This window comes from Phascolarctos cinereus, unplaced genomic scaffold (genome assembly GCF_003287225.1).
Source record: "Phascolarctos cinereus isolate Bilbo 61053 unplaced genomic scaffold, phaCin_HiC Scaffold_2;HRSCAF=192, whole genome shotgun sequence".
Taxonomy (NCBI): domain Eukaryota; kingdom Metazoa; phylum Chordata; class Mammalia; order Diprotodontia; family Phascolarctidae; genus Phascolarctos; species Phascolarctos cinereus.
This window is the reverse complement of record NW_027555625.1, coordinates 148,183,016-148,203,131: the sequence shown is the minus strand read 5'-3', so window position 1 is coordinate 148,203,131 and position 20,116 is coordinate 148,183,016. Positions and strand designations below refer to the sequence as shown.

The 20,116-nt window shown below is 39.0% G+C and overlaps 1 protein-coding gene across 3 annotated transcripts in view; it reads right to left on the bottom strand.

The window, feature by feature from the left end:
- ACOXL (acyl-CoA oxidase like) overlaps nucleotides 1-20,116 on the bottom strand; it is a 539,860-nt gene that overhangs the window by 233,037 nt on the left and 286,707 nt on the right. For all 3 annotated transcript variants that reach the window (XM_078149677.1, XM_020987606.2, XM_020987628.2), the window contains exon 11: nucleotides 5,508-5,624. In XM_078149677.1, coding sequence (XP_078005803.1) covers nucleotides 5,508-5,624 — 117 coding nt within the window. The remainder of the gene's footprint in view (nucleotides 1-5,507; nucleotides 5,625-20,116) is intronic.

Below are 20,116 nucleotides of genomic sequence, written 5' to 3'. Positions count from 1 at the left end.
TATGTGTGTGTGTGTGTATATAAAAAGGTTCCAACCTCACTTCAATTAATGTAATTACAGAAGGACCAGACACCTCAACTGAATCAACCAATCAACAGAATGAAATCACAAAGTATATACTAGGTTGTTGTTCAGTCATGTTTAGGCACATTCAACTTTTTGTGACCCTATCTGGGATTTTCTTGGCAAAAATATTGGAGTGGTTTGCTATTTCCTTCTTCAGCTCATTTTACAGATAAGAAAACTGAGGTAAACAGGGTTAAGTGATTTGCCCAAGGTCACACAGCTAGTGTCTGAGGCCAGATGAGTTTTCCTGACTTCAGGCTCAGTGCTCCATCTACTATACCACCTAGCTGCCTCATATACTAGGTTAGGAGGTAATGAATTCTCCTACAACCCCACCACAATGTTAGAATAAGTCTCAAATCAATTAGAGGGGATTATAGGGATTATGGGGATTTGATCATTGTCAGATGACACCCACATAGGCTCCTTCTGATTGGCCAAAATAATCAGACATACTCCTTGGCCTATGTACATGCTATTAGTCCAGCAGAAAGACAGTCAAACAGGAGAGGATCTAGGATTGATATTTCAGGGGTAGAGTAAGGCCCTTGAAAAGGAATCAGTACTGGGAGGGAAGAGATTACCATTTTATTTTCTTTTTCTCCACTCTCCTCTTTCCACTGTCTCCTTCCCTCTTTCCCTCCCTTTCTCACTCTCCTCTGTTTCTTTTTCTCTGTTTCTTCTTTTATTGAAACAATCCCTACTGAACTTCTTTCATCCAGCTTCTGTCCCCATCACTCTATTAAAATTGTCCCCTCATAGTTTATCAGTGAACTGCAAACCACCAAATCCAATGGCGTTTATTTCAGTTCTTATCCTCAAACTCTCGAAAGCATTTGACCCTGCTGACCTCTCTGCTCCTCCTGGGTACTATCTTCTCTTGGCTTTTACAATACCATACCTTGCTATTTCTGTTACCGTCATCATCTTTACAACCACCACCACCTTCCCATTGTTCTTTCTCAGGTCCCCTCTTTTTTGTCATTTGACTTCCTGTTCAATATATAAAGAGCAATGGAGATAACACCTCCTCCCCCATGAAGCTTTTTTTTTTCCATCTTCTCTGCTTGTAATAGCTTCTTCCCCTGGGCACCTAATTTTTTTTTTAATGGGACCTATGATTTTATTGATGTAGGGAGTTCCTGGTGAAGAATTCTCTCTACCAATGAAATTAGCAGCTGCTCTGCAACTTAATCATCTTAAAGAAGATTCTTAAAGAATCTTAAGATTCTTAAAGAATCTTAAGATTCTTAAAATTTTCCTTTACAAAGGAGAACGGTTTTATACTAGAAATTAAAGAACAAAAATAACTAACAGGGAGTTGAAATCCAAGATAAGCTGAAATCGAACATAAATAAATCCAAGAAAAGACACTAAGAGAACACCTAGCTGCCCTCAATGAAGTCAAGTCACTTGGCCCATCGTGGAGTCCTGAACAAACTGGCAGAAGAAATTAATGAACTACTGTCAGTGGTACTTGAAAGATCATAGAAAATGAAAAAAGTGAGATTTGGCAATGGCCAATGTCATCCTGATTTTTAAAAAAGGGAAGACTACAACTACAAACCAGTAAGGTAGACTTCAGTTTCTGAGAAAATTATAGAATGGACCACTAATGAGATGGCTGATGAGTATCTAGGAAAGAGAGTGGTAATTACAATGAGCCAACAGGGCTTTATCAAGAACAAGTCATGTCAAATGAATCTCACTTTTTGACAGGATTACTATAAGCTAGTAGATGAGGAGAAGTACATGGATAGAGCTTATTGAGATTTTAGTAAAGCTTTTGATAAAGAATCTCATACTCCTTTGCAGAGGAATCATAGATATAGATTATATGATAATATAGGTCAGATGGATTCAGAGCAGTTTTAATGGCTGAACTCCAAGATCAGCCATTAAAGGTTCTATATCAACATGGCATAAGGTCTCATATGGAGTGCCCCAGGGACTGGTGCTTAGCCCGGCCCTGTTTAACATTTTTATCAGTGACTTGGAGAAGAGTATAGATGATAAGCACATCAAAGTTGCAGATGACACAAAACTGAGAGGATAGATATCACAATGGATGATAAGAGAGTCCGAATCCAAAAGGATCTGGACAGATCAAAGCATTGAGCTGAATCCAATAAGATGACATTCAACAGAAATAAATATAAAATCTTGCAGTTGGATTTGAGAAATCATCTTCCCAAGTCTAAGATGGAGGAGGCATGTGTGGACAATAGCTGTTCTGAAATGGATCTGGGAGTTTTATTGGCCCGCAAACTTCAAAGGAATGAATAGTGTGACGTGGGAGCTAAAGAAGGTAATGCCATTTTGGGCTACATTAAAGGGGTATAGCTTCCAGAAATAGGGAGGTGGTAGTGCTCTACTACTCTGACTTCATTAGACTTCATCTGGAGAATTGTATTCAGTCCTGAACATCACAGTTTAAGGAGAACATTGATAAACAAGGGAGTATCCAGAAAAGAACAATCAGGATAGTGAAGGACCTTGAATCCAAGTTAAAAGAAATAAAGGAAGGAAGGAAAGAAGGGAAAATAAAGAAAAGGACACAAACATTTTTAAGCTCCTACTATGTGCTAGGCACTATACTAAATGTTTTACAAGAATTATCTCATTTGATCCCCATAATAATCCTAGGAAGCAGTTGCTATTATTATCTTTATTTTAGAGTTGAGGAAACTGAGACAGACAGAGGTTAAGTGACATGCCCAAGGTCACGGAGCTAGTAAGTGTCTGAGGCTGGGGTTGAATTAAGGTCTTTATGACTCTAGGCCCAGCATCCTCTACCCACTGTACCACCTAGCTGCCTCCTAATGCTGACACGTACACTGGTTGAAGAAACTGAGTATATTAAGCCTGAAGAAGCAAAGACGCAGGGGAATATAATAGCTGTCAATTATTTGAAGGCTTGTCATGTGAAAGGGGGTATACATTTATGCTGTTTGCCCCCAAGAAGGCAGGGTTAGGAGCAAAGAGTGGAAAAAACTTACATGGATTTTATATTGGAGGCTGGAGGAAGAACTTCCTGAAAATGAGAGCTACCCAAAAGTAGAAGGGCTGCCTTCAGAGAAAGAGGGTTCCCCCTTCTTGAAAGTCTTCAAGCAGAGCTTGGCCTGCTACTCATGGGGCAGGGTATAATGGGAATTCCTTTTATATATAGGTGGGACCTGATGTTCACTAGACGGAATCCTTTCCAACTCTCAAAAGTTCTGTGATTTTGTTAGGTACTCATAAGTGATTCACCCAGGCTCACAAAGCAAATATGTGTCACAGTCAGGATATTAGACTTCTCTACTATTTAGTTTAATTTTTCTAACATGAATCTTTTTTTTTCTTATTTGATTGTAAGATCCAAGAGAATAAGAACCATAATTTATTTCACCTTCATATCTATCCAGCTCCTATGTCCTGTGTCCAGTACTCTGCACATAGTAAGTGCTTAATTAAGGTTTGTTCAATTGAATAGTAGAATTGAGAGTTACCTGGGCCATTGATTCTTGAAGATCTTTTTGGATCTTGACTCTCTTATCATCTAATGTGATACCTAGCCATAAATATAATTTGTGACTTGTCTACTAGAAAGGGAAGAAAGGTGATAACAGAAAGAATCTCAAAAGTCAAGAGATTTCCTTCTCTTTTTCAGGGAGCTCCAAACATGAATGTAAAGTCAGTCAATTGGCCCATCTGGGCAAAATGCCCAAATGAGATTTTCTTTAGCAACTGTAAAAATACCTCATCAGTATCACAAGTCTGGGTTAATCCAATGTAGATTTTTTTTTCAGGAGGTTTTAATTCCTTTCAATCTCACCTAGCAGTAAAATGTCTCAGGTTGACCAGAAAGCTCACTAACTAGAAAGCAGCATCAAGTCATCCAATACATTGGAAGGGTGTAGGGAAGGAAAAGAAACAATGACGAGAAGTGGAAAAGTAATATCAATAATTCAAAAACAGTGGAGTTTAAACAATGTGCTTTGCCCAGAGATAGCTACATAAAATGTGTGGGCTAAATCTCAAATGTCTTCCAAGGTACCTAAAGTCCAGTGCTATTCTTCTCAAGATATAGTCTGAAGCACTCTCTACATATTATTTCTCCAACATGGGTATTCTTTGTTGTTTCCTCATAATAATTCTCCTATGAGGAACAATTATTATACCCCTTTTACACATGAGGTGACTAAGGCTTTGAGATATTAAGTCACTTGACCATGGTGGCACAGCTAGTAAGTGTTTGAGGCAGGGTTTGAACACAGATATTGTGACTCCAAGTCAAGCATCTTACCATTATACTAGACTGTCTTCTAACTAAGTGAATACAAGGTAACTTTGGAAGGGATAAGGTTTCTAATAATTGGGAGAAACTATGAGATATCACTGGGGCAGTAAAGTGGTGCAGCGGATAAAGTACTGGCGGCCCTGGAGTCAGGAGGACCTGAGTTCAAATCTGACCTCAGATACTTACTAGCTGTGTGACCCTAGACAAGTCATTTAACCCCTATTGCCTAAAAATAAAAAAAAAATAACAAAAAAGAAGGGATACTTCTTTCTCAGGAACTGGAACAAAGGAGGAGAAAACAGAGGACAATGTAGAGGGATTTTGAACTTTGGGTAGGGGAAAGAAGGATTTTCACAGAGGATGGCTTTGATATTGTCATTAAAACAGAAATTGAAGAGAGAGTCTCTGCCAAAGAAAAGGACAAGGAATCAAGTTGGGGGCTTAAGGAGAGAGTAATATGTTGGGCTCAGCTGTGTGAAGTTCAATAGATAGTCAAATAAGGAAGAAAAAAAAAGATTATTCTGTAGCAACGGGCTCAACTAGCATTATGTGGTGAGCTCATTCAGGCATTTTCAGCAGCTCAGGAATAGGATCAGAGAAGAATAATGGAGGCAATTCATGGTTGAGATATGGAAACGTGTGAGTGTTTTTAGGGTGAAGGGTTCAAGGGTAGTATACAGGAGACAGTTGAACTTGTCACTTCAAATATCGAGAATGGTATCACCCCTCTTCAGTTTATATATCTGTGGAGATGTTATTGTTATTTAGAACCTCTATTTAGGGGGTGATGGAGAGAGGTAGAAAAAGAAGCTGAAACTCAAATTGGCCAAGTCTGTTGTCGTTTTTTTTGTTGTTGCTTTTTTTTTTTTAGCAACTCTGACAAATGGTTTGCTTGGGGAGAAAATGAAAGAAACCCAATGGAGAAAATAGCTCTTTTTTGATCATCTGAGGGTTTTCATTAGCGCAGATCATCAATGGCGTGTTGGCTACTATTTCTAGTCCATCCAAAAAGCCCTGGGTATTCACATCCAATATTGTTAGAATTTTAAAACAACGATTGCATCTCCTTTCAGCTGCTTATTAATTTTAGCATGTCACTTATGCTAATGTTTAGTTAGCAAATATTTAATCAGCTCAGATGGCCAAAAGAAGGTTTTACCTGCTGGTAAAAGTCAGCGCTAATGCCGTTGCCAAATGAGGCATCAATCGGAGGTACTGCGTTTGGTGTTCAATGATCTTGACTTCTTCCTTGGCCTTGGGCCCAAACTGCCTCCGGCTAGAAGTAGTAAAAGCAAACATGATATTTTATTGAAATCCAAAAGACAAAACCTTTGTGTTTCTGGTGAGACAAGTGAACAGACAGTGTGAAACTGTTGCAAAAGTCAAACAGCAGCCTATTTGTCTTCCAAAATTGCTTAGAAATAGAATCTAAGGGTGTCTTTCAAAATTTGATTTAAAACAATTAAAAATCATAAAGTCTCCCCTTCCCCCAACACGTACAGAACAACAGCACCTGAAGATGGGTCAAAAGGACGCTTTTTAATGTTTTCCTCTACATACAACCCTTTCCCTCCATTTCATGGGCAAAGTGATTTTTATTGCTTAACATTTATATGGCATTTGATAGTTTCCAAGTGCCTTATGATCATTAATTATTCGGCTTAACTAACTTTGTGACATAATTAAGAGGATGGTAGTGATATTCTAGAGCGTATTTCAAAAGGACATTCTCAGAAGGAAACCAACTTTAACCCTGGTGTTCCTGTCAAATTCAAATACAGGTCATTATTTTCAGCCTCCCTGAGGCCACCCCTGTGGTTTCAAGTGGAAAAGGTATTCTTCACTTCCTGTCTTCAATTACTGTTGAGTCTCTCCCATGCCCTATAAAACAGCTGCTGTGCTTTCCTCTCGAGGTAGGTATGTCAGGGGTGAATACAACCATTCCAGCAATGAGTTTATAAAATATCAGGAGATCTTTTGCATGAAAGGTGCTCTATCACTGTAGGTCATGATCATTAGTGAGCAAATGTTTAAATGAACTTTCATAAAACCCCCAGGGCTGCTAGGAACTTTGAGGGGGTCATCGAATCTGTGCCCCTGCCTCTCTCTCAAAGCCCTAAACCTAAAGCATATTGTTTCTGAGTAGGTAGGATCTGGATATTTAAAAGGAGTAATCACAACATGAACAAGAACAGAATATTTCATATCTATTCATCATCTTTCTCAGAAAGCCATTTAAATACTGTATTCTACGGGGACATTTATTTCCTTGTAATAGCTAAGCTATGACCCAAGTCAATCAATAAATCGATCAATTAACAAGTATTAAATACTTGTTACATTTAATAGCAGTATGATTCATGGGAATTAGTATGGTTGATTAGTTAGCAATTAATAATATTAAGCAAACACTATATGCCAGGAACTGTTCTGGGTACTGGCGATACAAAGACCCACAAAAAGCTTATTGGGCCTATGGGGAAGACAACATTTAGATAAACAGACAGACAGACAGACAGACAGACAGATAGATAGATAGATAGACAGATAGATAGATGAATGAGTATGTATACACACAAAGTAAAATTAAATAAATAAAAAACAAATGTTTAAAAATGCTTACATTGAGAAAAAATAAAAAATTTAATGTTAAAAATATTACTAGCAACCCACATTTATGGAGTACTTTAAAGATTATAAAGTATACTCAAAGAAGTATTTCCTATGTGGGGATAAAAATCTATTAAATTATAGTCAGTGTACTCTTCCATAGTATCATATCTGTACACTTCAGGTAAAAAGCAATTACAAAGGATGTGATAAATCTTAACACCTTAAAAAAAACAATACTACTTTAACATGACATGTTGTATGATATCTTCCCAAGTTCCCCTGTATTGGAGGGACCTAGTTTTCATTGGTTCACTGTATTTCATTCACTAATCAAAGCTGGACTTCCCTTCCCAGTAATCTTGTCATTATCCTCCTCTGCGTTTAGGAATATAAACCCCATTCAGAGACAAGACACAGTCAAGGTTTAAACTGAACAGAATCAGGGAAGGTTGCTGAGGGCTAGGAAGACAGCGTTCACTGTGTCTTAGATCTGGTCCTTTTCATTTGAGGGTGATGTGAAGAAGTTAAGGAACAAATACATTGTCAGATGTTTTGGGGAGAGGGAGATAATCCTCTGAGAAGTCATCTCACCAGCCCCAAAACTTTCAGACCTCTCAAAGCAGCCTGTTCCCTACTGTATAGATTATTCAACAGACGAAAAGAATGTGCTGTAGACAAGGATGACATAAGAAGTCCATAGCAAAGTCAAAAGGAGCACTCAGAGGTCTCAATTCAATTGCCTTCCTTGCTTTTAGACCGACCATGAGGAAGAAAAGAGAGGGGACAAAGCTAACCATCCCATGCCATCCCAAGTGGGCTAGCCTGCCATATGCTCACTCCTGGAACCTCAGCATCATCACAAGAACAACTGCTTATGTTTCTATAGCACTGAGTTGACAAAGCACTTTCCTCACAACTATTCTGTAAGATGAGGCAACTAGGTGATATAGTGGAGGGAGTGAGGAATTTAGAATTAGCAAGAATAGAGTTCAAATCCTGTTTCAGACACTTAATCTCAAGGGCAAAGGCAGGGTGTTTACAGATGAAGGAATGAAAATACACCTATTAGTGGATGACTGAGTGAATGAAAAAAATGCATTTTAAATGTTTTCTACATCCAAAGCTAAGTGCTGGGGATAAAAATGGAAAAATAAGAAAACTCCTGCTGTTAAGGAGTTCATGTTCTAATAGGAGAAGGCAGCACATCTAGGAAAGTTGGCTTCTGGGAAGACAGAAAGAGTAAGTCTCCCCTAGTATAGACAAGATATGGTTTTTATTGTCATTTCATGAATAAAATCATGTCCACTTCTGAGGTTGTGCCTTTTGACAATGCCTAGGACTAGGGTGGCAAGAACTTTCTTTTATATACCCTTCAGTATCTGTAGATGTAGAAAAACAGGGGTCACTTTTTAGGAAGATGGTTATTGGGAGCAGGCTGCTAGTAGGGCCAGTGATGTGTGTGGGGTGCTGCGATTCTTAGAGTGCTTGGGTGTAGGGTTCTAGGTCTGAGACAGGTGGTGGTTGAATTACTGAGGATGATTTGGTCCATCTGGGAACACCTCCTGCCTTGTCCTCACAGTGTCTTAACTGCTTCGATGTTATTGAAAGGTCAAAGATAAGGATGGGAAGAAGAAGAAAAAGTTATCGGATTTAGCAAAGAGGTCATTGGTAAACTTGGAGAAAGTGTTTTCGATAGAATTAAAGGGGGAGGAAAAACCAGATTACAAGAAGGAGTTAATGACTAGAATAGAAAGATGGGAGGAGAAGATAACTCCACAAGTTGTGAAGGAGAGGAGTTTATTTTATTTCAATATTAAATTCATGTAGGCTCAGACTTATTGTTCTTAAAAATTTGTTGCTCACACTGGATGACTGTCCACTTATTTCTTCAATACACCAAATACCTGTGATGAGTACTCCTTCCAACTTCATACTGAGATCGAATCCTATTTCAGACACTTACTAGCTGTGTAGACTTGGACATTTAACCTCTATCTCAGTTTCCTTACCTGTAAAATGGAGTTAATCATAGTACCTTCCTCCTTCATGGTTATTGTGAGGTTATTATGAGAAAATATGCAAGGTTCTTTACAAACCTTAAAGCACTATATAAATGTTAGTTATCATTGTTATTAACTTACGTAGTACTTTATTACTGCCATTTTCCAAGCGGGAAAACAGGCTCAGAAAAGTTAAACAATTTGCCCCATATCACAGAGTTAATATTTTAGCCAACATTTTAACCCAGGTGTGCTTACTCTAAGTACACCATCTTTCCACACTCTTCCATCAACATAGTATTGGATTTTGGTTCACCTTATTTGCTAATGCAGAAGACAATCTTTCTTTTTAGCAATTATGTTGAAAGTGGCATGCATATTAAGGCTGTACCATCTTTCTCCCCCCACCCCATACTGAAGAAAGAAAAGCATGGTATCAGGGAGTGACACAGTACCCCAAATTTTCCCAGAGAGACTCCATCAGCATCAGCACCATTATCATCACTAGCATTTATATAGTGCTTTGGGCCAGCTCGGTGGCATAGTCGATAGAGTGCAGGGCCTGGAATCAGGAAGACTCATCTTCCTGAGTTCAAATCTGGCCTCAAAAACTTACTAGCTTTGTGATCCTGGGCAAGTTATTTAACCCTGTTCCTCTCAGTTTCCTCGTTGTAAAATGAGCTGGAAAAGGAAATGGCAAACCATTCTAGTATCTTTTCCAAGAAAACCCCAAACTGGGTCACAAAGAGTCAGATATGACTGAAAAACAACTGAATAAAAACATATAGTGTTTTAAGTTTTGCAAAGCACAAATATTATCTCATTTGATCCTCATGACAACCCTGGGAGGAAGATGCTAGTATTATCCTCATTTTACAGATGAGGAACTGAGGCAAACAAGGCTGAGTGACTTGCTCAGCAGGATCACATAATTAGTAATTATCTGAGGTCAAATTTGAACTCAAGTCTTCCTGACTCCAAGTCACCACTCTACCCAAATGTTCAGATGAACTATAAGAAAACTTTCTAAAATATGGAGACCCAAACTAGACCTCTGCAAGGTATTTCACCCCAGAGCCTCAGAAGTTGTTGGGAACAAGTCTGGTTGGCCATCTGCCGGAGCTGCAACTCCTGACAGAACCCTGGATCTGCTACAGGAAGAAGGAACAAACCCTTGGGTTGTTTTCACTCTGCCACAACCACAGGGGAAGGAGTGTCCTCTCCCCTCTCCCATCAGATTTACCAAAGGAACAAATAGTGTCTGCTCTGGGGTGAAATGTACATGTATGGAAAGTAAAAGGAGGACTTACTCCTAGGGAAACCTAAGTCTTCATAGGTTTGTGGGAAAAGAAGGAATGAAGTACACCTCAGGTCTATCACCTTAAAAGACAACCCATGGTAAAGGCAGGCATTGCAATGGCCCATCTTTTAAAGGCAGGCTGTTCAGAGCTGGAAGAGGAAAGGGCTCATCCTGCCTTGCTCTGATGAAAAAGACTGATGAAGATAACTGAAGGATATGTACCACTCTCTCTGAGGAACTTAACAAGATCCTCCAAGTTAACCAATATGCCTTGTTATGTTGGGGCATTCAAATGAGATGTCCGGCAACTCACGAATCAAGGAAAAATCAAGGGAATGAAAAATAAATATTGCTAACAATCTCGATTCCAGAGGATAGATGATGACTTATACTTTCCTCCTCTTGGTGCTGGATTACAGATCTGGCCTAAGGTATATGATATTAAACATGATCCTTGTGTCAGTTTATTTTAATTAACCGCCCTTCATTGTTCTAAGAAAGAATTTTATTAGAGGGAAGTCCTGAGAAATGCCAGGGATTTTTTTAAGGCGTCAGTCAAACATTCATTTTTTAAAAAGAATTTATATTGCTCCAATTATGACAGATAGTAGTTAGATAAGCCATCCACTGAGTTGGCCAAACGTCACCTAAAACATGAAAAGATACTGAAGAAGAAAAATGAGTTGGATACAGAATTGAAGGATGGTAGTGTTCTAGATCATAAGCTATGTTCTTACACAAAATCCCATCTTTTTGACACTGATTTTTCCTGGTGATGCTAGATGGCTGTGAGTCAAAGAATAGCCACAATCTCAGAAGAATCCAAAGTGCATGAAACCCAAGAGATAACGAAAAGATATGTCAGATACATATTCAGCTATAGTCCATTATTTATGATGACTCAGATTCAAAAAGAGGCATAAAATACAAATTGAGGACATACATAGCTGGAAAAGGAGGGAAGCCAATTATGTAGCAAGGCTGAAATACAACAGATGGACAACCCAAGAGCTGCCCTGCTATCCATCAAATACTGAAAGAACCAAAGGAAGGCCTCAACACCTTGGACAGATACTCTGCTGTAGATTCAGAGCAAAACATGGACAAGAATCACACAGGATGAGAAAGCGTAGATGGATCGCCATCTGTGGGGTGGGGAGAGGGCCCACATCAAAGAGATAGCTATCAAAGTGGCTCATGCTTTGAAGTACTGATGGATTGAAATGTGAGGAGCCATCAGAAACTTGACAAACAGAAGGACTCACCAACATTACAATATGGCAAAGAAAGTTGTCATAATTTCTGGGTTTGGTGTCCTCCAGAGCGTCAGACAGCTAAATAAAGCTTTCTTTTCAGAAAAGAAACTGGGTGGGAAAGGAAGAGACTGTACGGAAAACAACTTTTATCATGTGTTACATACATACCCACATACACATGCCTATAGCTCTTTAAGCTTTGCAAAGCACTTCACATGTGTGATCTCATTTGATCCTCACAATAACCCTGGAAGGTAGATGATATTATTATCCCCATTTTACAGATGTGGAAACAGACAATGGGAAAGACTAAGTGACTTACCCAAGATCATACAGCTAGGAAGTATCTAGTTTCCCTAGAAACACTGAGCTGCATTCCAGCATCACTTCATGGTAAACGACCAACCACCGTTCCTACCAGCTGGGTCTCACTGGTGAGGCAGAGTCATGAATTTTGTCACAAAGGATCCTTTCCACTCTTTTATTTAAGAGTTATGCTATACTGCTCCTCAACTGCATGTAAATTATAATGATCTGACCAGAGAAATTTTACATCGGCATCTTATAGCCTGGTCTTTAGAGCGATAGCATGCATGATGCTGAGTGAAGTGAGTAGAACCAGGAGAATCTTGTACACAGCAACAGCAACTTTGTGTGATGATCAGCTATGCTAGACTCAGCTCTTCTCAGCAATACAATGATCCAAGACAATTCCAAAAGACTCACGATGGCAAATGCTCTCCACAGCCAGAAAAAGAACTATGGAATCCAAATCAAAGCATACTATTTTAACTTTTTTTTTTGTTTTTCATTTTTTCTTTCTTGTGGTTTTTCCCTTTTGTTCTGATTCTTCTTTCACAACGTGACTAATGTGGAAATTTGTTTAACATGATTGTACTTGTATAACCTACATAAGATTGCTTCCTGTCTTGGGGAGGGGGGAGCCGGAAGGGAGTGAGGGAGAAAAATTGGGAACTAAAAATCTTACAAAAATGAATGCCGAAAACTATCTTTACATGTAAGTGGAAAACAATATCATTAAGTTAAAAAAAACTATAGCATGCCTTTATATTAACTCTTTAAAATTTACAAAAGACATTTTCTCCTTTGAGTCTCAGAGTTTGTGAGGTAGATCCTCTTCTTGTCCCCATTTTACAGATGAGGAAATGAGAGGCTTGATTTGCTCAGGGTCACATAGTAAGCAGGTGTCATAGGTGGGATGTGAATCAAGAACTCCCTTTTTCCAACACTGTCTGCTTGGTCACATATTCTCTTAAAGTTTTTGTGCTAGCAGAGGTCAGGTGATAATATATTAACATTGTCTCAACTGCTTTACTAATTATTTTAAAAGAATATGCTTCCAATTTTCCAGCAAAAAAAAAATAGTATAAGTCCTCAAAAGGAAGGGAAAAATTATTTGTTTGGTTTTTAGCAGAAATTTACTGGGATTTCTTTGGTCCTCTATGCTCAGTGTGTGATCCCTGATGTTTCTTACCAATCCTGAAAGATCATTTTGAACATCTCCTCCATAGGGCTATAGGTTTTGAACAGATGTGTGATTGGGCCAGTTTCTGCTTTCAAGATTATTGGTAACTTTTCAGTTTGAGCTTTTACACCTCAGAAATCAGCAAAAGCTAAAATCAAGACTTGATTTGTTTGGTTGCCTAGATTTAAAATATTAATAGCAGATTAAACTTCCAAGTGTGTCCTATGTACATTCCCCCCACAGAAAGCCAATTGTTAAACATTCACCATCACACCCATCCCTGCAAGGAACCTCAGATATTATCTAATCCAAGCTCCTCCTTGTTAGGAAGTTTATTCTTATTCTTATTTTTTTTTTGGGAGGCAATTGGGGTTAAATGATTTGCCTAGGGTCACACAGCTAGTAAGTATCTGAGGCCAGACTGGAACTCAAATCCTCCTGACTCCAGGGCCAGTGCTCTATCCATTGTACCTTCCAGCTGCCCCAGGAGGTTTATTCTCATAGCAAGTCAAGATTTTCCTCTTTGGAACTGCCACCCATTTTTCTGCTTTCGGGAAGTTTTTCAAATACTGTGGAGGTAATTTGTGTAGTGAATAGATCATTGGACTTATGAATAGGAAGACCTTTCCAATGACTCTTGGTGACTCCATTTGGGGGTTTCTTGGCAGAGATATTGGAGTGTTTGCCATTTCCTTCTCCAGTTCATTTTAAAGATGGGGAAACTGAAGCAAATAGGGATAAATGACTCACCCAGGGTCACACAGCTAGTAAATGTCTGAAGGCTAGATTTGAACTCAGGAAGATGAGTCTTCTGACTCCAGGCCTGGTACTCTATACACTATGGTGCCATCTAGCTGCTCATTTTCTAACTTTATCTCACCTCATTTCCCTCTGTACATGTTATGCTCCAGGCAAACTTTGATAACTGACCTCAAACATGCTTGGTGCTCTCTCACCTCTGTACCTTTGCTCTGGCTATGAGTGGCTTAGCTCCATCTTCTTATCTGCTGAATTCCTACCCAGCCTTGAATAATAATAATAGCTAACTTTTATATAGTGCTTGCCATGTACTAGGAACTGTGCTAAATGCATTACAAATATTATCTCATTTGATCCTCACAACAACCCTTTGAGGTAGGTACTTTTATTATCCCCATTTTACAGTTGAGGAAACAGACGTAGACAGAGATGAAGTGACTTGTCCAGAGTCACACAGCTGGTAAAGTGTCTGAGGCTTGATTTGAACTCAGGTCTCCCTGACTCCAGGCCCACCATTCTATCCACTGCCCTGCCAAGCTTCTCTTTTAAACCCCAACTCAAACATCACCTCCTTCAGGAAGCAGCTGATAACCTTCCCCCTAGTAACTCACGTATCACCTAGTTCTGTCCCTTTATGATGTCCTTATCATATAATACTGGTTATCTCTCTTGGCGTCTTCACCCTGTCCTAGGCAGTGTGCTCTGTGAGAGTAGGAATCCTACCTTATCTAAACTTGTATTCTCCCCATCACTGGTTACAGTGCTCTGTAGACAGTGAGAGCTGAATAAATATGTAATATTGCTTCTCCACTCAACGGGAGTGTTGTGGAGAGCTTAACAGTTAGGCTTGGAGGTACAAAGATTGTGTCTGAGAAAGGCTCATAAGATTTAGAGGTGGAAGGAATCTTAGAGATTTCCCAGGCCACCTCCTCAATTTTACAGACATGAAAGCTGAGACCCAGAAGACTTACGTGACTTGCTCAATAATCACCCATGCAATAAGACAAGCTGGGGCAGCTACTTGGCACCATAGTGCATAGAGTGCTAGGACTGGAATCAGGAGGACACATCTTTGTGAGTTCAAACCTGGTCTGACACTTACTAGCTGTGTGACCCTGAGTAAGTCATTTAACCCTGTTTCCCTCAGTTCATTGTTTGTCAAACAATCCAGAAAAGGAAATGGCAAATCACTCCAGTATCTCTGCCAAGAAAACCCCAAATGGGAGATGAAGAGTTGGACGTGACTGAAACAACTGAACAACAATAATAATATACAAGCTAGGATTTGAACCCAGGTCCTCTCACTCCAAATTCAGCATTCTTTCTATTTTTTTTCTATTCTTCACAATGCCTTGTACAGGTAGAAGCAATATCATGAAGTAGAAACAGTGACGGATTTGTTTCTTATTTTATGTTCAGTTCCAAATTCTCTCCCCCACCCATTGAGAAGGCAAAGAAACACAATACACATTACACATATGAAGTCATACAAAACATATTTCTGCATTAGCCATGTTCCAGAAACAGGGGGTGTGGATTGGGAAAAATAGAATTTAATCTGTACTTAGAGTTTATCAGTTTTCTCCCTGGAGGTGGATAGCATTTTTCATCATGAGTCCTTCGGAACCGTGGTAGATCATTTCACTTTGCATCAGGTTGTATAAGTCTTCTTAGGTCTTTCTGAAACTATTCTCTTCATCCTTTCTTACAGCACAATAGAATCCTGCAACATTCATATACCATAATTCTTTGCCTCCATAAAAAGAACTATTACAATTATTTTTGTACATATGGGTCCTTTTCCTTTTATCTCTTTGGGGCCCACATATAATAGTAGTGTTGCTTGGGTCAAAGGGTGTGCACAGTTTTATAGCTTTTGGAAAATAGTTCCAAATTGCTCTCCAGAATAGCTGGATTAGCTCACAGTTTCACCAAGAGGGCATTAGTGTTACCTATTTTCCCATATCCCCTCCGGCATTTGTTATTTTCCTTTTCTGTCATCTTAGCCAATCTGATGGGTGTGAAGTGGTGCCTCAGCATTGTTTTAATTTGCATTTCTCTATTAGTGCTTTAGAACATTTTTTCATATGACTATTGATAGCTTTAATTTCTTCTAAAAACTTCCTGTTTGTATCCCTTGGCCATTTATCAATTGGGAATGGCTCTTATTCTTATAAATTTGGCTCAATTCCCTATATATTTGAGAAACGAGACCCTTTATCCAAGGAACCTGCCGCAAAGATTTTTCCCCAGTTTCCTGATTTTCTTCTAATTTTGACTGCATTGGTTTTGTTTGTGAAAAAAAATTTAAGTTTTATGTAATCAAAATCATCCATTTTACTCCTGTGAACCTATCTCCCTCTTTTTTGGTCGTGAACTCTTCCCCCTATCCATAGATCTGTCAAGTAATTTCTTCCATGCTCCTTCCACTAATTTGTTTATGATATTATCCTTTATGTTTAAATTATGTACTCACTCTGAGCTTATCTTGGCATACAGTGTAAGATGTGGGCCCATGCCTAGTTTCTGCCAGACTATGTTCCATTTTTCCCAGCAGTTTTTGTCTAATAGTGAGCGTCTAACCCAATAGTTGTGGTCATTGGGTTTATCAAACACTAGGTTCTGTACTCATTTGCTTCTGGTACTGCTGAGCCCCAAGTGAGGTACATGTAATCAAGAGAGACTTTGGTTCAAATCCCAGCTGTGATAGTAACTTTGTGTCCTCTGACAAGTCATTTAACCTTTCTGAGCCTCAGTTTCTTCAACTGTAAAATTCTGATATAATATTTACACAATTTGTCTTGTAGGGTTATTATGAGGAGAGTATTTTGTAAACTACTGAAGGATGGAGTAAGGAGGGAATTGGTTTTACTCTTCAGTGGCAGCTGTCTTTGCTCTGACTCATGGACATAGATGGCAACCATAATCCTAGCCAGGCTTCTCACAAATGTGCGTTCTCAGGCACAAGGCAGAAGGGAGAAGGGGGGAGGAAAGGCTAAAGCATCAAAACAGTATGTCCAGTGGTTGGTGGGTTAGGAGTACTATCTTTATAAGTGAGGGACAGTGACAGGCAGACAACCTGAGTATCCCTCCTTTCAGAGAATTACATAAAGAAAAAAAATATGCTGCATGTAAAATAAAGAAAATAAATAGGATTATTGATTAACCAAGCATTTGCCTCTTATAGCAATCATTCTGCAAAGTAAGATATTTTCCAGATTCTGCATTCTGGCTGTACATTCTGCCAGGCCATGTAGGAACTGTCTCTTCAGGATGGTGATAGGGTAGAAACCCATTTCTGGCAAGAGAACTGGAGTGTCTCAGCTCTCTGTGATGACATATTATTGGCCTATGGCCTTTGGGGAGGCCAACTGTTTTCTTTCAGAATTTTAAGTAGGGAACTGCTCACTCTCTTTCTCTGGCTTCACAAATTGCTTGTTCCCTCTGAGCACACGACTATCTGAGAAAATGGATGCTGCAGTTTTCACTTGATTAATATCTCTTTAATCCAAGGCACATGAGTGAGAATTTTTGAAATCTCACTGACTGAGCAAAGTTCTCTCAAACTGGGCTCACAATTCTCAATCTCCGTGGAGCTACTGATGACAATCCATCTGGAAATGGATTAAGGTTGGGTGCTCTTAGCCCTTACTCTTAACCCTGTTTTCTTCTCAATAGCAGACACCTTCCTCAACAAAACTGCCTTCATTTTCCTGCCCAGTGTCTTGGGCTCCTGACTCCCTAAGTCATCTACTTATGAGTCTTTATAAGATGTTATGGTACTAGTCAGACAATAAAATGGTGGCACTGGTGAATGCAAGGTTGGTGAGACAATTTCAAACTTCTTTCTGGACCAAACTTCATTTCCCTTTTTTTCTCCTCTGTTTTTTTTTCTTCAAAATGAAAGGATCTGCTACTAAGAGCTATGTGCCTGAAGTGATCAGAACCATCACGGCGTCATCAAGAACATGTCATGCCAGACTAAACTTATTTCCTTTTCTGGCAAAATTACTAAACTAAAAGATTAGGGGAATGAACTACATTCAGTTTCACTAGCATCTTAACAAAGCATAGAACTGGGTTCTTATGATATTTCTCTGGAAAAGATGGAAAAACATGGGACAGACCTTAGGACAATTACATTGATTTATAACTGGTTGAAATGTGAGGCAGTGTAAAGATTGTTAGATTTGGAATCAGAGAACCTGCTTGTGAATCCTAGCTCTGCCCTGTACTACTAAAGTGACCTTGAGTAAATTACTTAACCTCTATGGGTCTTAGTTTCACAGTAAAATAGAAAGTTAGACTAGATCAATGGTGTCAAACTAAAAAATGGGGCCACTAATCCTATAGGCTGTATATCAACTTAGCTTTAAAATGTAATATTATCTATGTTTTATTATATTCTTATTTATTTTATTTAAAAATTTCCCAATTATAGTTTTATCTGGTTCAGGTAGCACTCAGGATATTGTGGGTTACATGTAGCCTGTGGACTATGCATTTGATACTTCCAAACTAGATGATCTCTAAGTGTCCCATTATAGCTCTAAATCTAGTAAATGACTAGACCCAAAGAATAGCTATTAATAAATCAATGTTAACTTGGAAAGAGGTCCCCAGTGGAGTACCAAAGAGATCTATGCTTGGTCAGGATCTGTTAACATTTCTATCAGTGACTTGACAAAGGCATCAATGGCATGCTTATCACATTTTCATGATATGAAGCCAAAGGGGAGAGTGAAAACACCGAATGACAAAATCAGAATTTCAAAAAAGATCTTCATAGGCTCAAACATTGCAATTTAATGGGAGCAAAGGTAGGGTCTTATACATGAGCTTAAAAAGTCTACTTCACAAATACAAGACTGAGGAGAAATGGGGTTCATGTGAAGAAGAGCTGGGCTTTTTGTGGATTACCTGCTCATTATGAATCAACAGGCAGAAAACTAAGGTAATGTGATTAAGAGAAGTTCGGTGTCTAGGACTAAGAAGGTGACAGTCTTGTCATACTCTGCTCTCATCAGACAACTGGAGTATTGTGTTCAGTCTAGAGTACCAGATAGCCCTTAGGAAGACTATTGGGAAGCTTATAAGTCTCCAGAAGAGGACAACCAGAATGGCAAAGGGATGTGAGTTTGTGACATGAAAGGAGAAACTGAAGGAACTGGAGATATTTGTCCTGGAGAAGATAAGAGTTAGATGTGCTAACTGTATTCAAGTATCTGAAGGCCTGTCATGTGAAAGAGGGATTCGTCTTATTGTTGGCCCCAGAGGGGAAGGAAAGAATCCTGGATGCAAGTTGCAGTGAGGCAAATTTGGCTTTGATTGTCAGGACCAACTTTCTAACATTTAGAGATATCTAAAAGTAGAATGCTTTGGGAAATACTGGGGTCGCCACCCCTGAAGGCCCTCAAATCAAGTCAGAAAGCAAAGAACTTGCAGAACAGTTGTGTTAAACTCAAAGCCAACTCAAAATACAAGTGGGTACAGCCTGAAACAGATTAAAACCTAACTGGGAAATGTTTCACAAATAAATAAAAATACAACACAACACAAATAATGTTACATTTGTGGTTTCCTAAGTCAATATGCAGCCCAGAGGTCCATTTCTATTTGAGTTTTACATCACTGTAATGAAGAGTGTGCTGCCTGGAAGATTCTTATTCAGGTACAGATTGGGCTGAGGTCCTTTCCCACTCAGACATTCTGTAAATGCCATATCCTCATTCCACCTCCCATCATGTAAAAAAACATTCTCAAAATAGCACATCAGAAGCCACTCCTTAGGGCATGGAGAGTGAAGATTAATAATGTAAAGCAAAACAAAACTGATCAGCTTCAGAACTCCAATTAATGCAGTGACCAATGGTGACCTCCGAAGATTTAGGATAAAGCATGTCTCTTGCCTCTTGTCAGAGAGGTAAGTGAAATGCAGGCATGGAGTTTCATATGTAATTAATGTGTTGGTTTGTTCTGTTTGCTTGTACATATTTGTTATAAGGAAGGGAGTTAACTGGGAAATGACAATAAGCTCAGAGTGATGTGGAAATTAGAGCATCAGCAACACATTTTCGAGGGATTATTAAATATATATACATTCATGCATATGCATATATATGTATACACAACACACACACACACATTTCTCTCTCTCTCTCTCTCTCTCTCTCTCTCAAGGAATAAAGGACCAGTGAGAGAGTGGATTGCCTATGAAAGAAAGACAGTCCCAAAGAAAGATTCCGGGTTGGCCTATGTCCCAAATTTCAACCCAATGGATTCTGCCCCTACTACAAAGTGCTACTTCTAGTAAGCAAAACCCGAATAAGGCAGCATGTATCTCCAGTCTGGTGA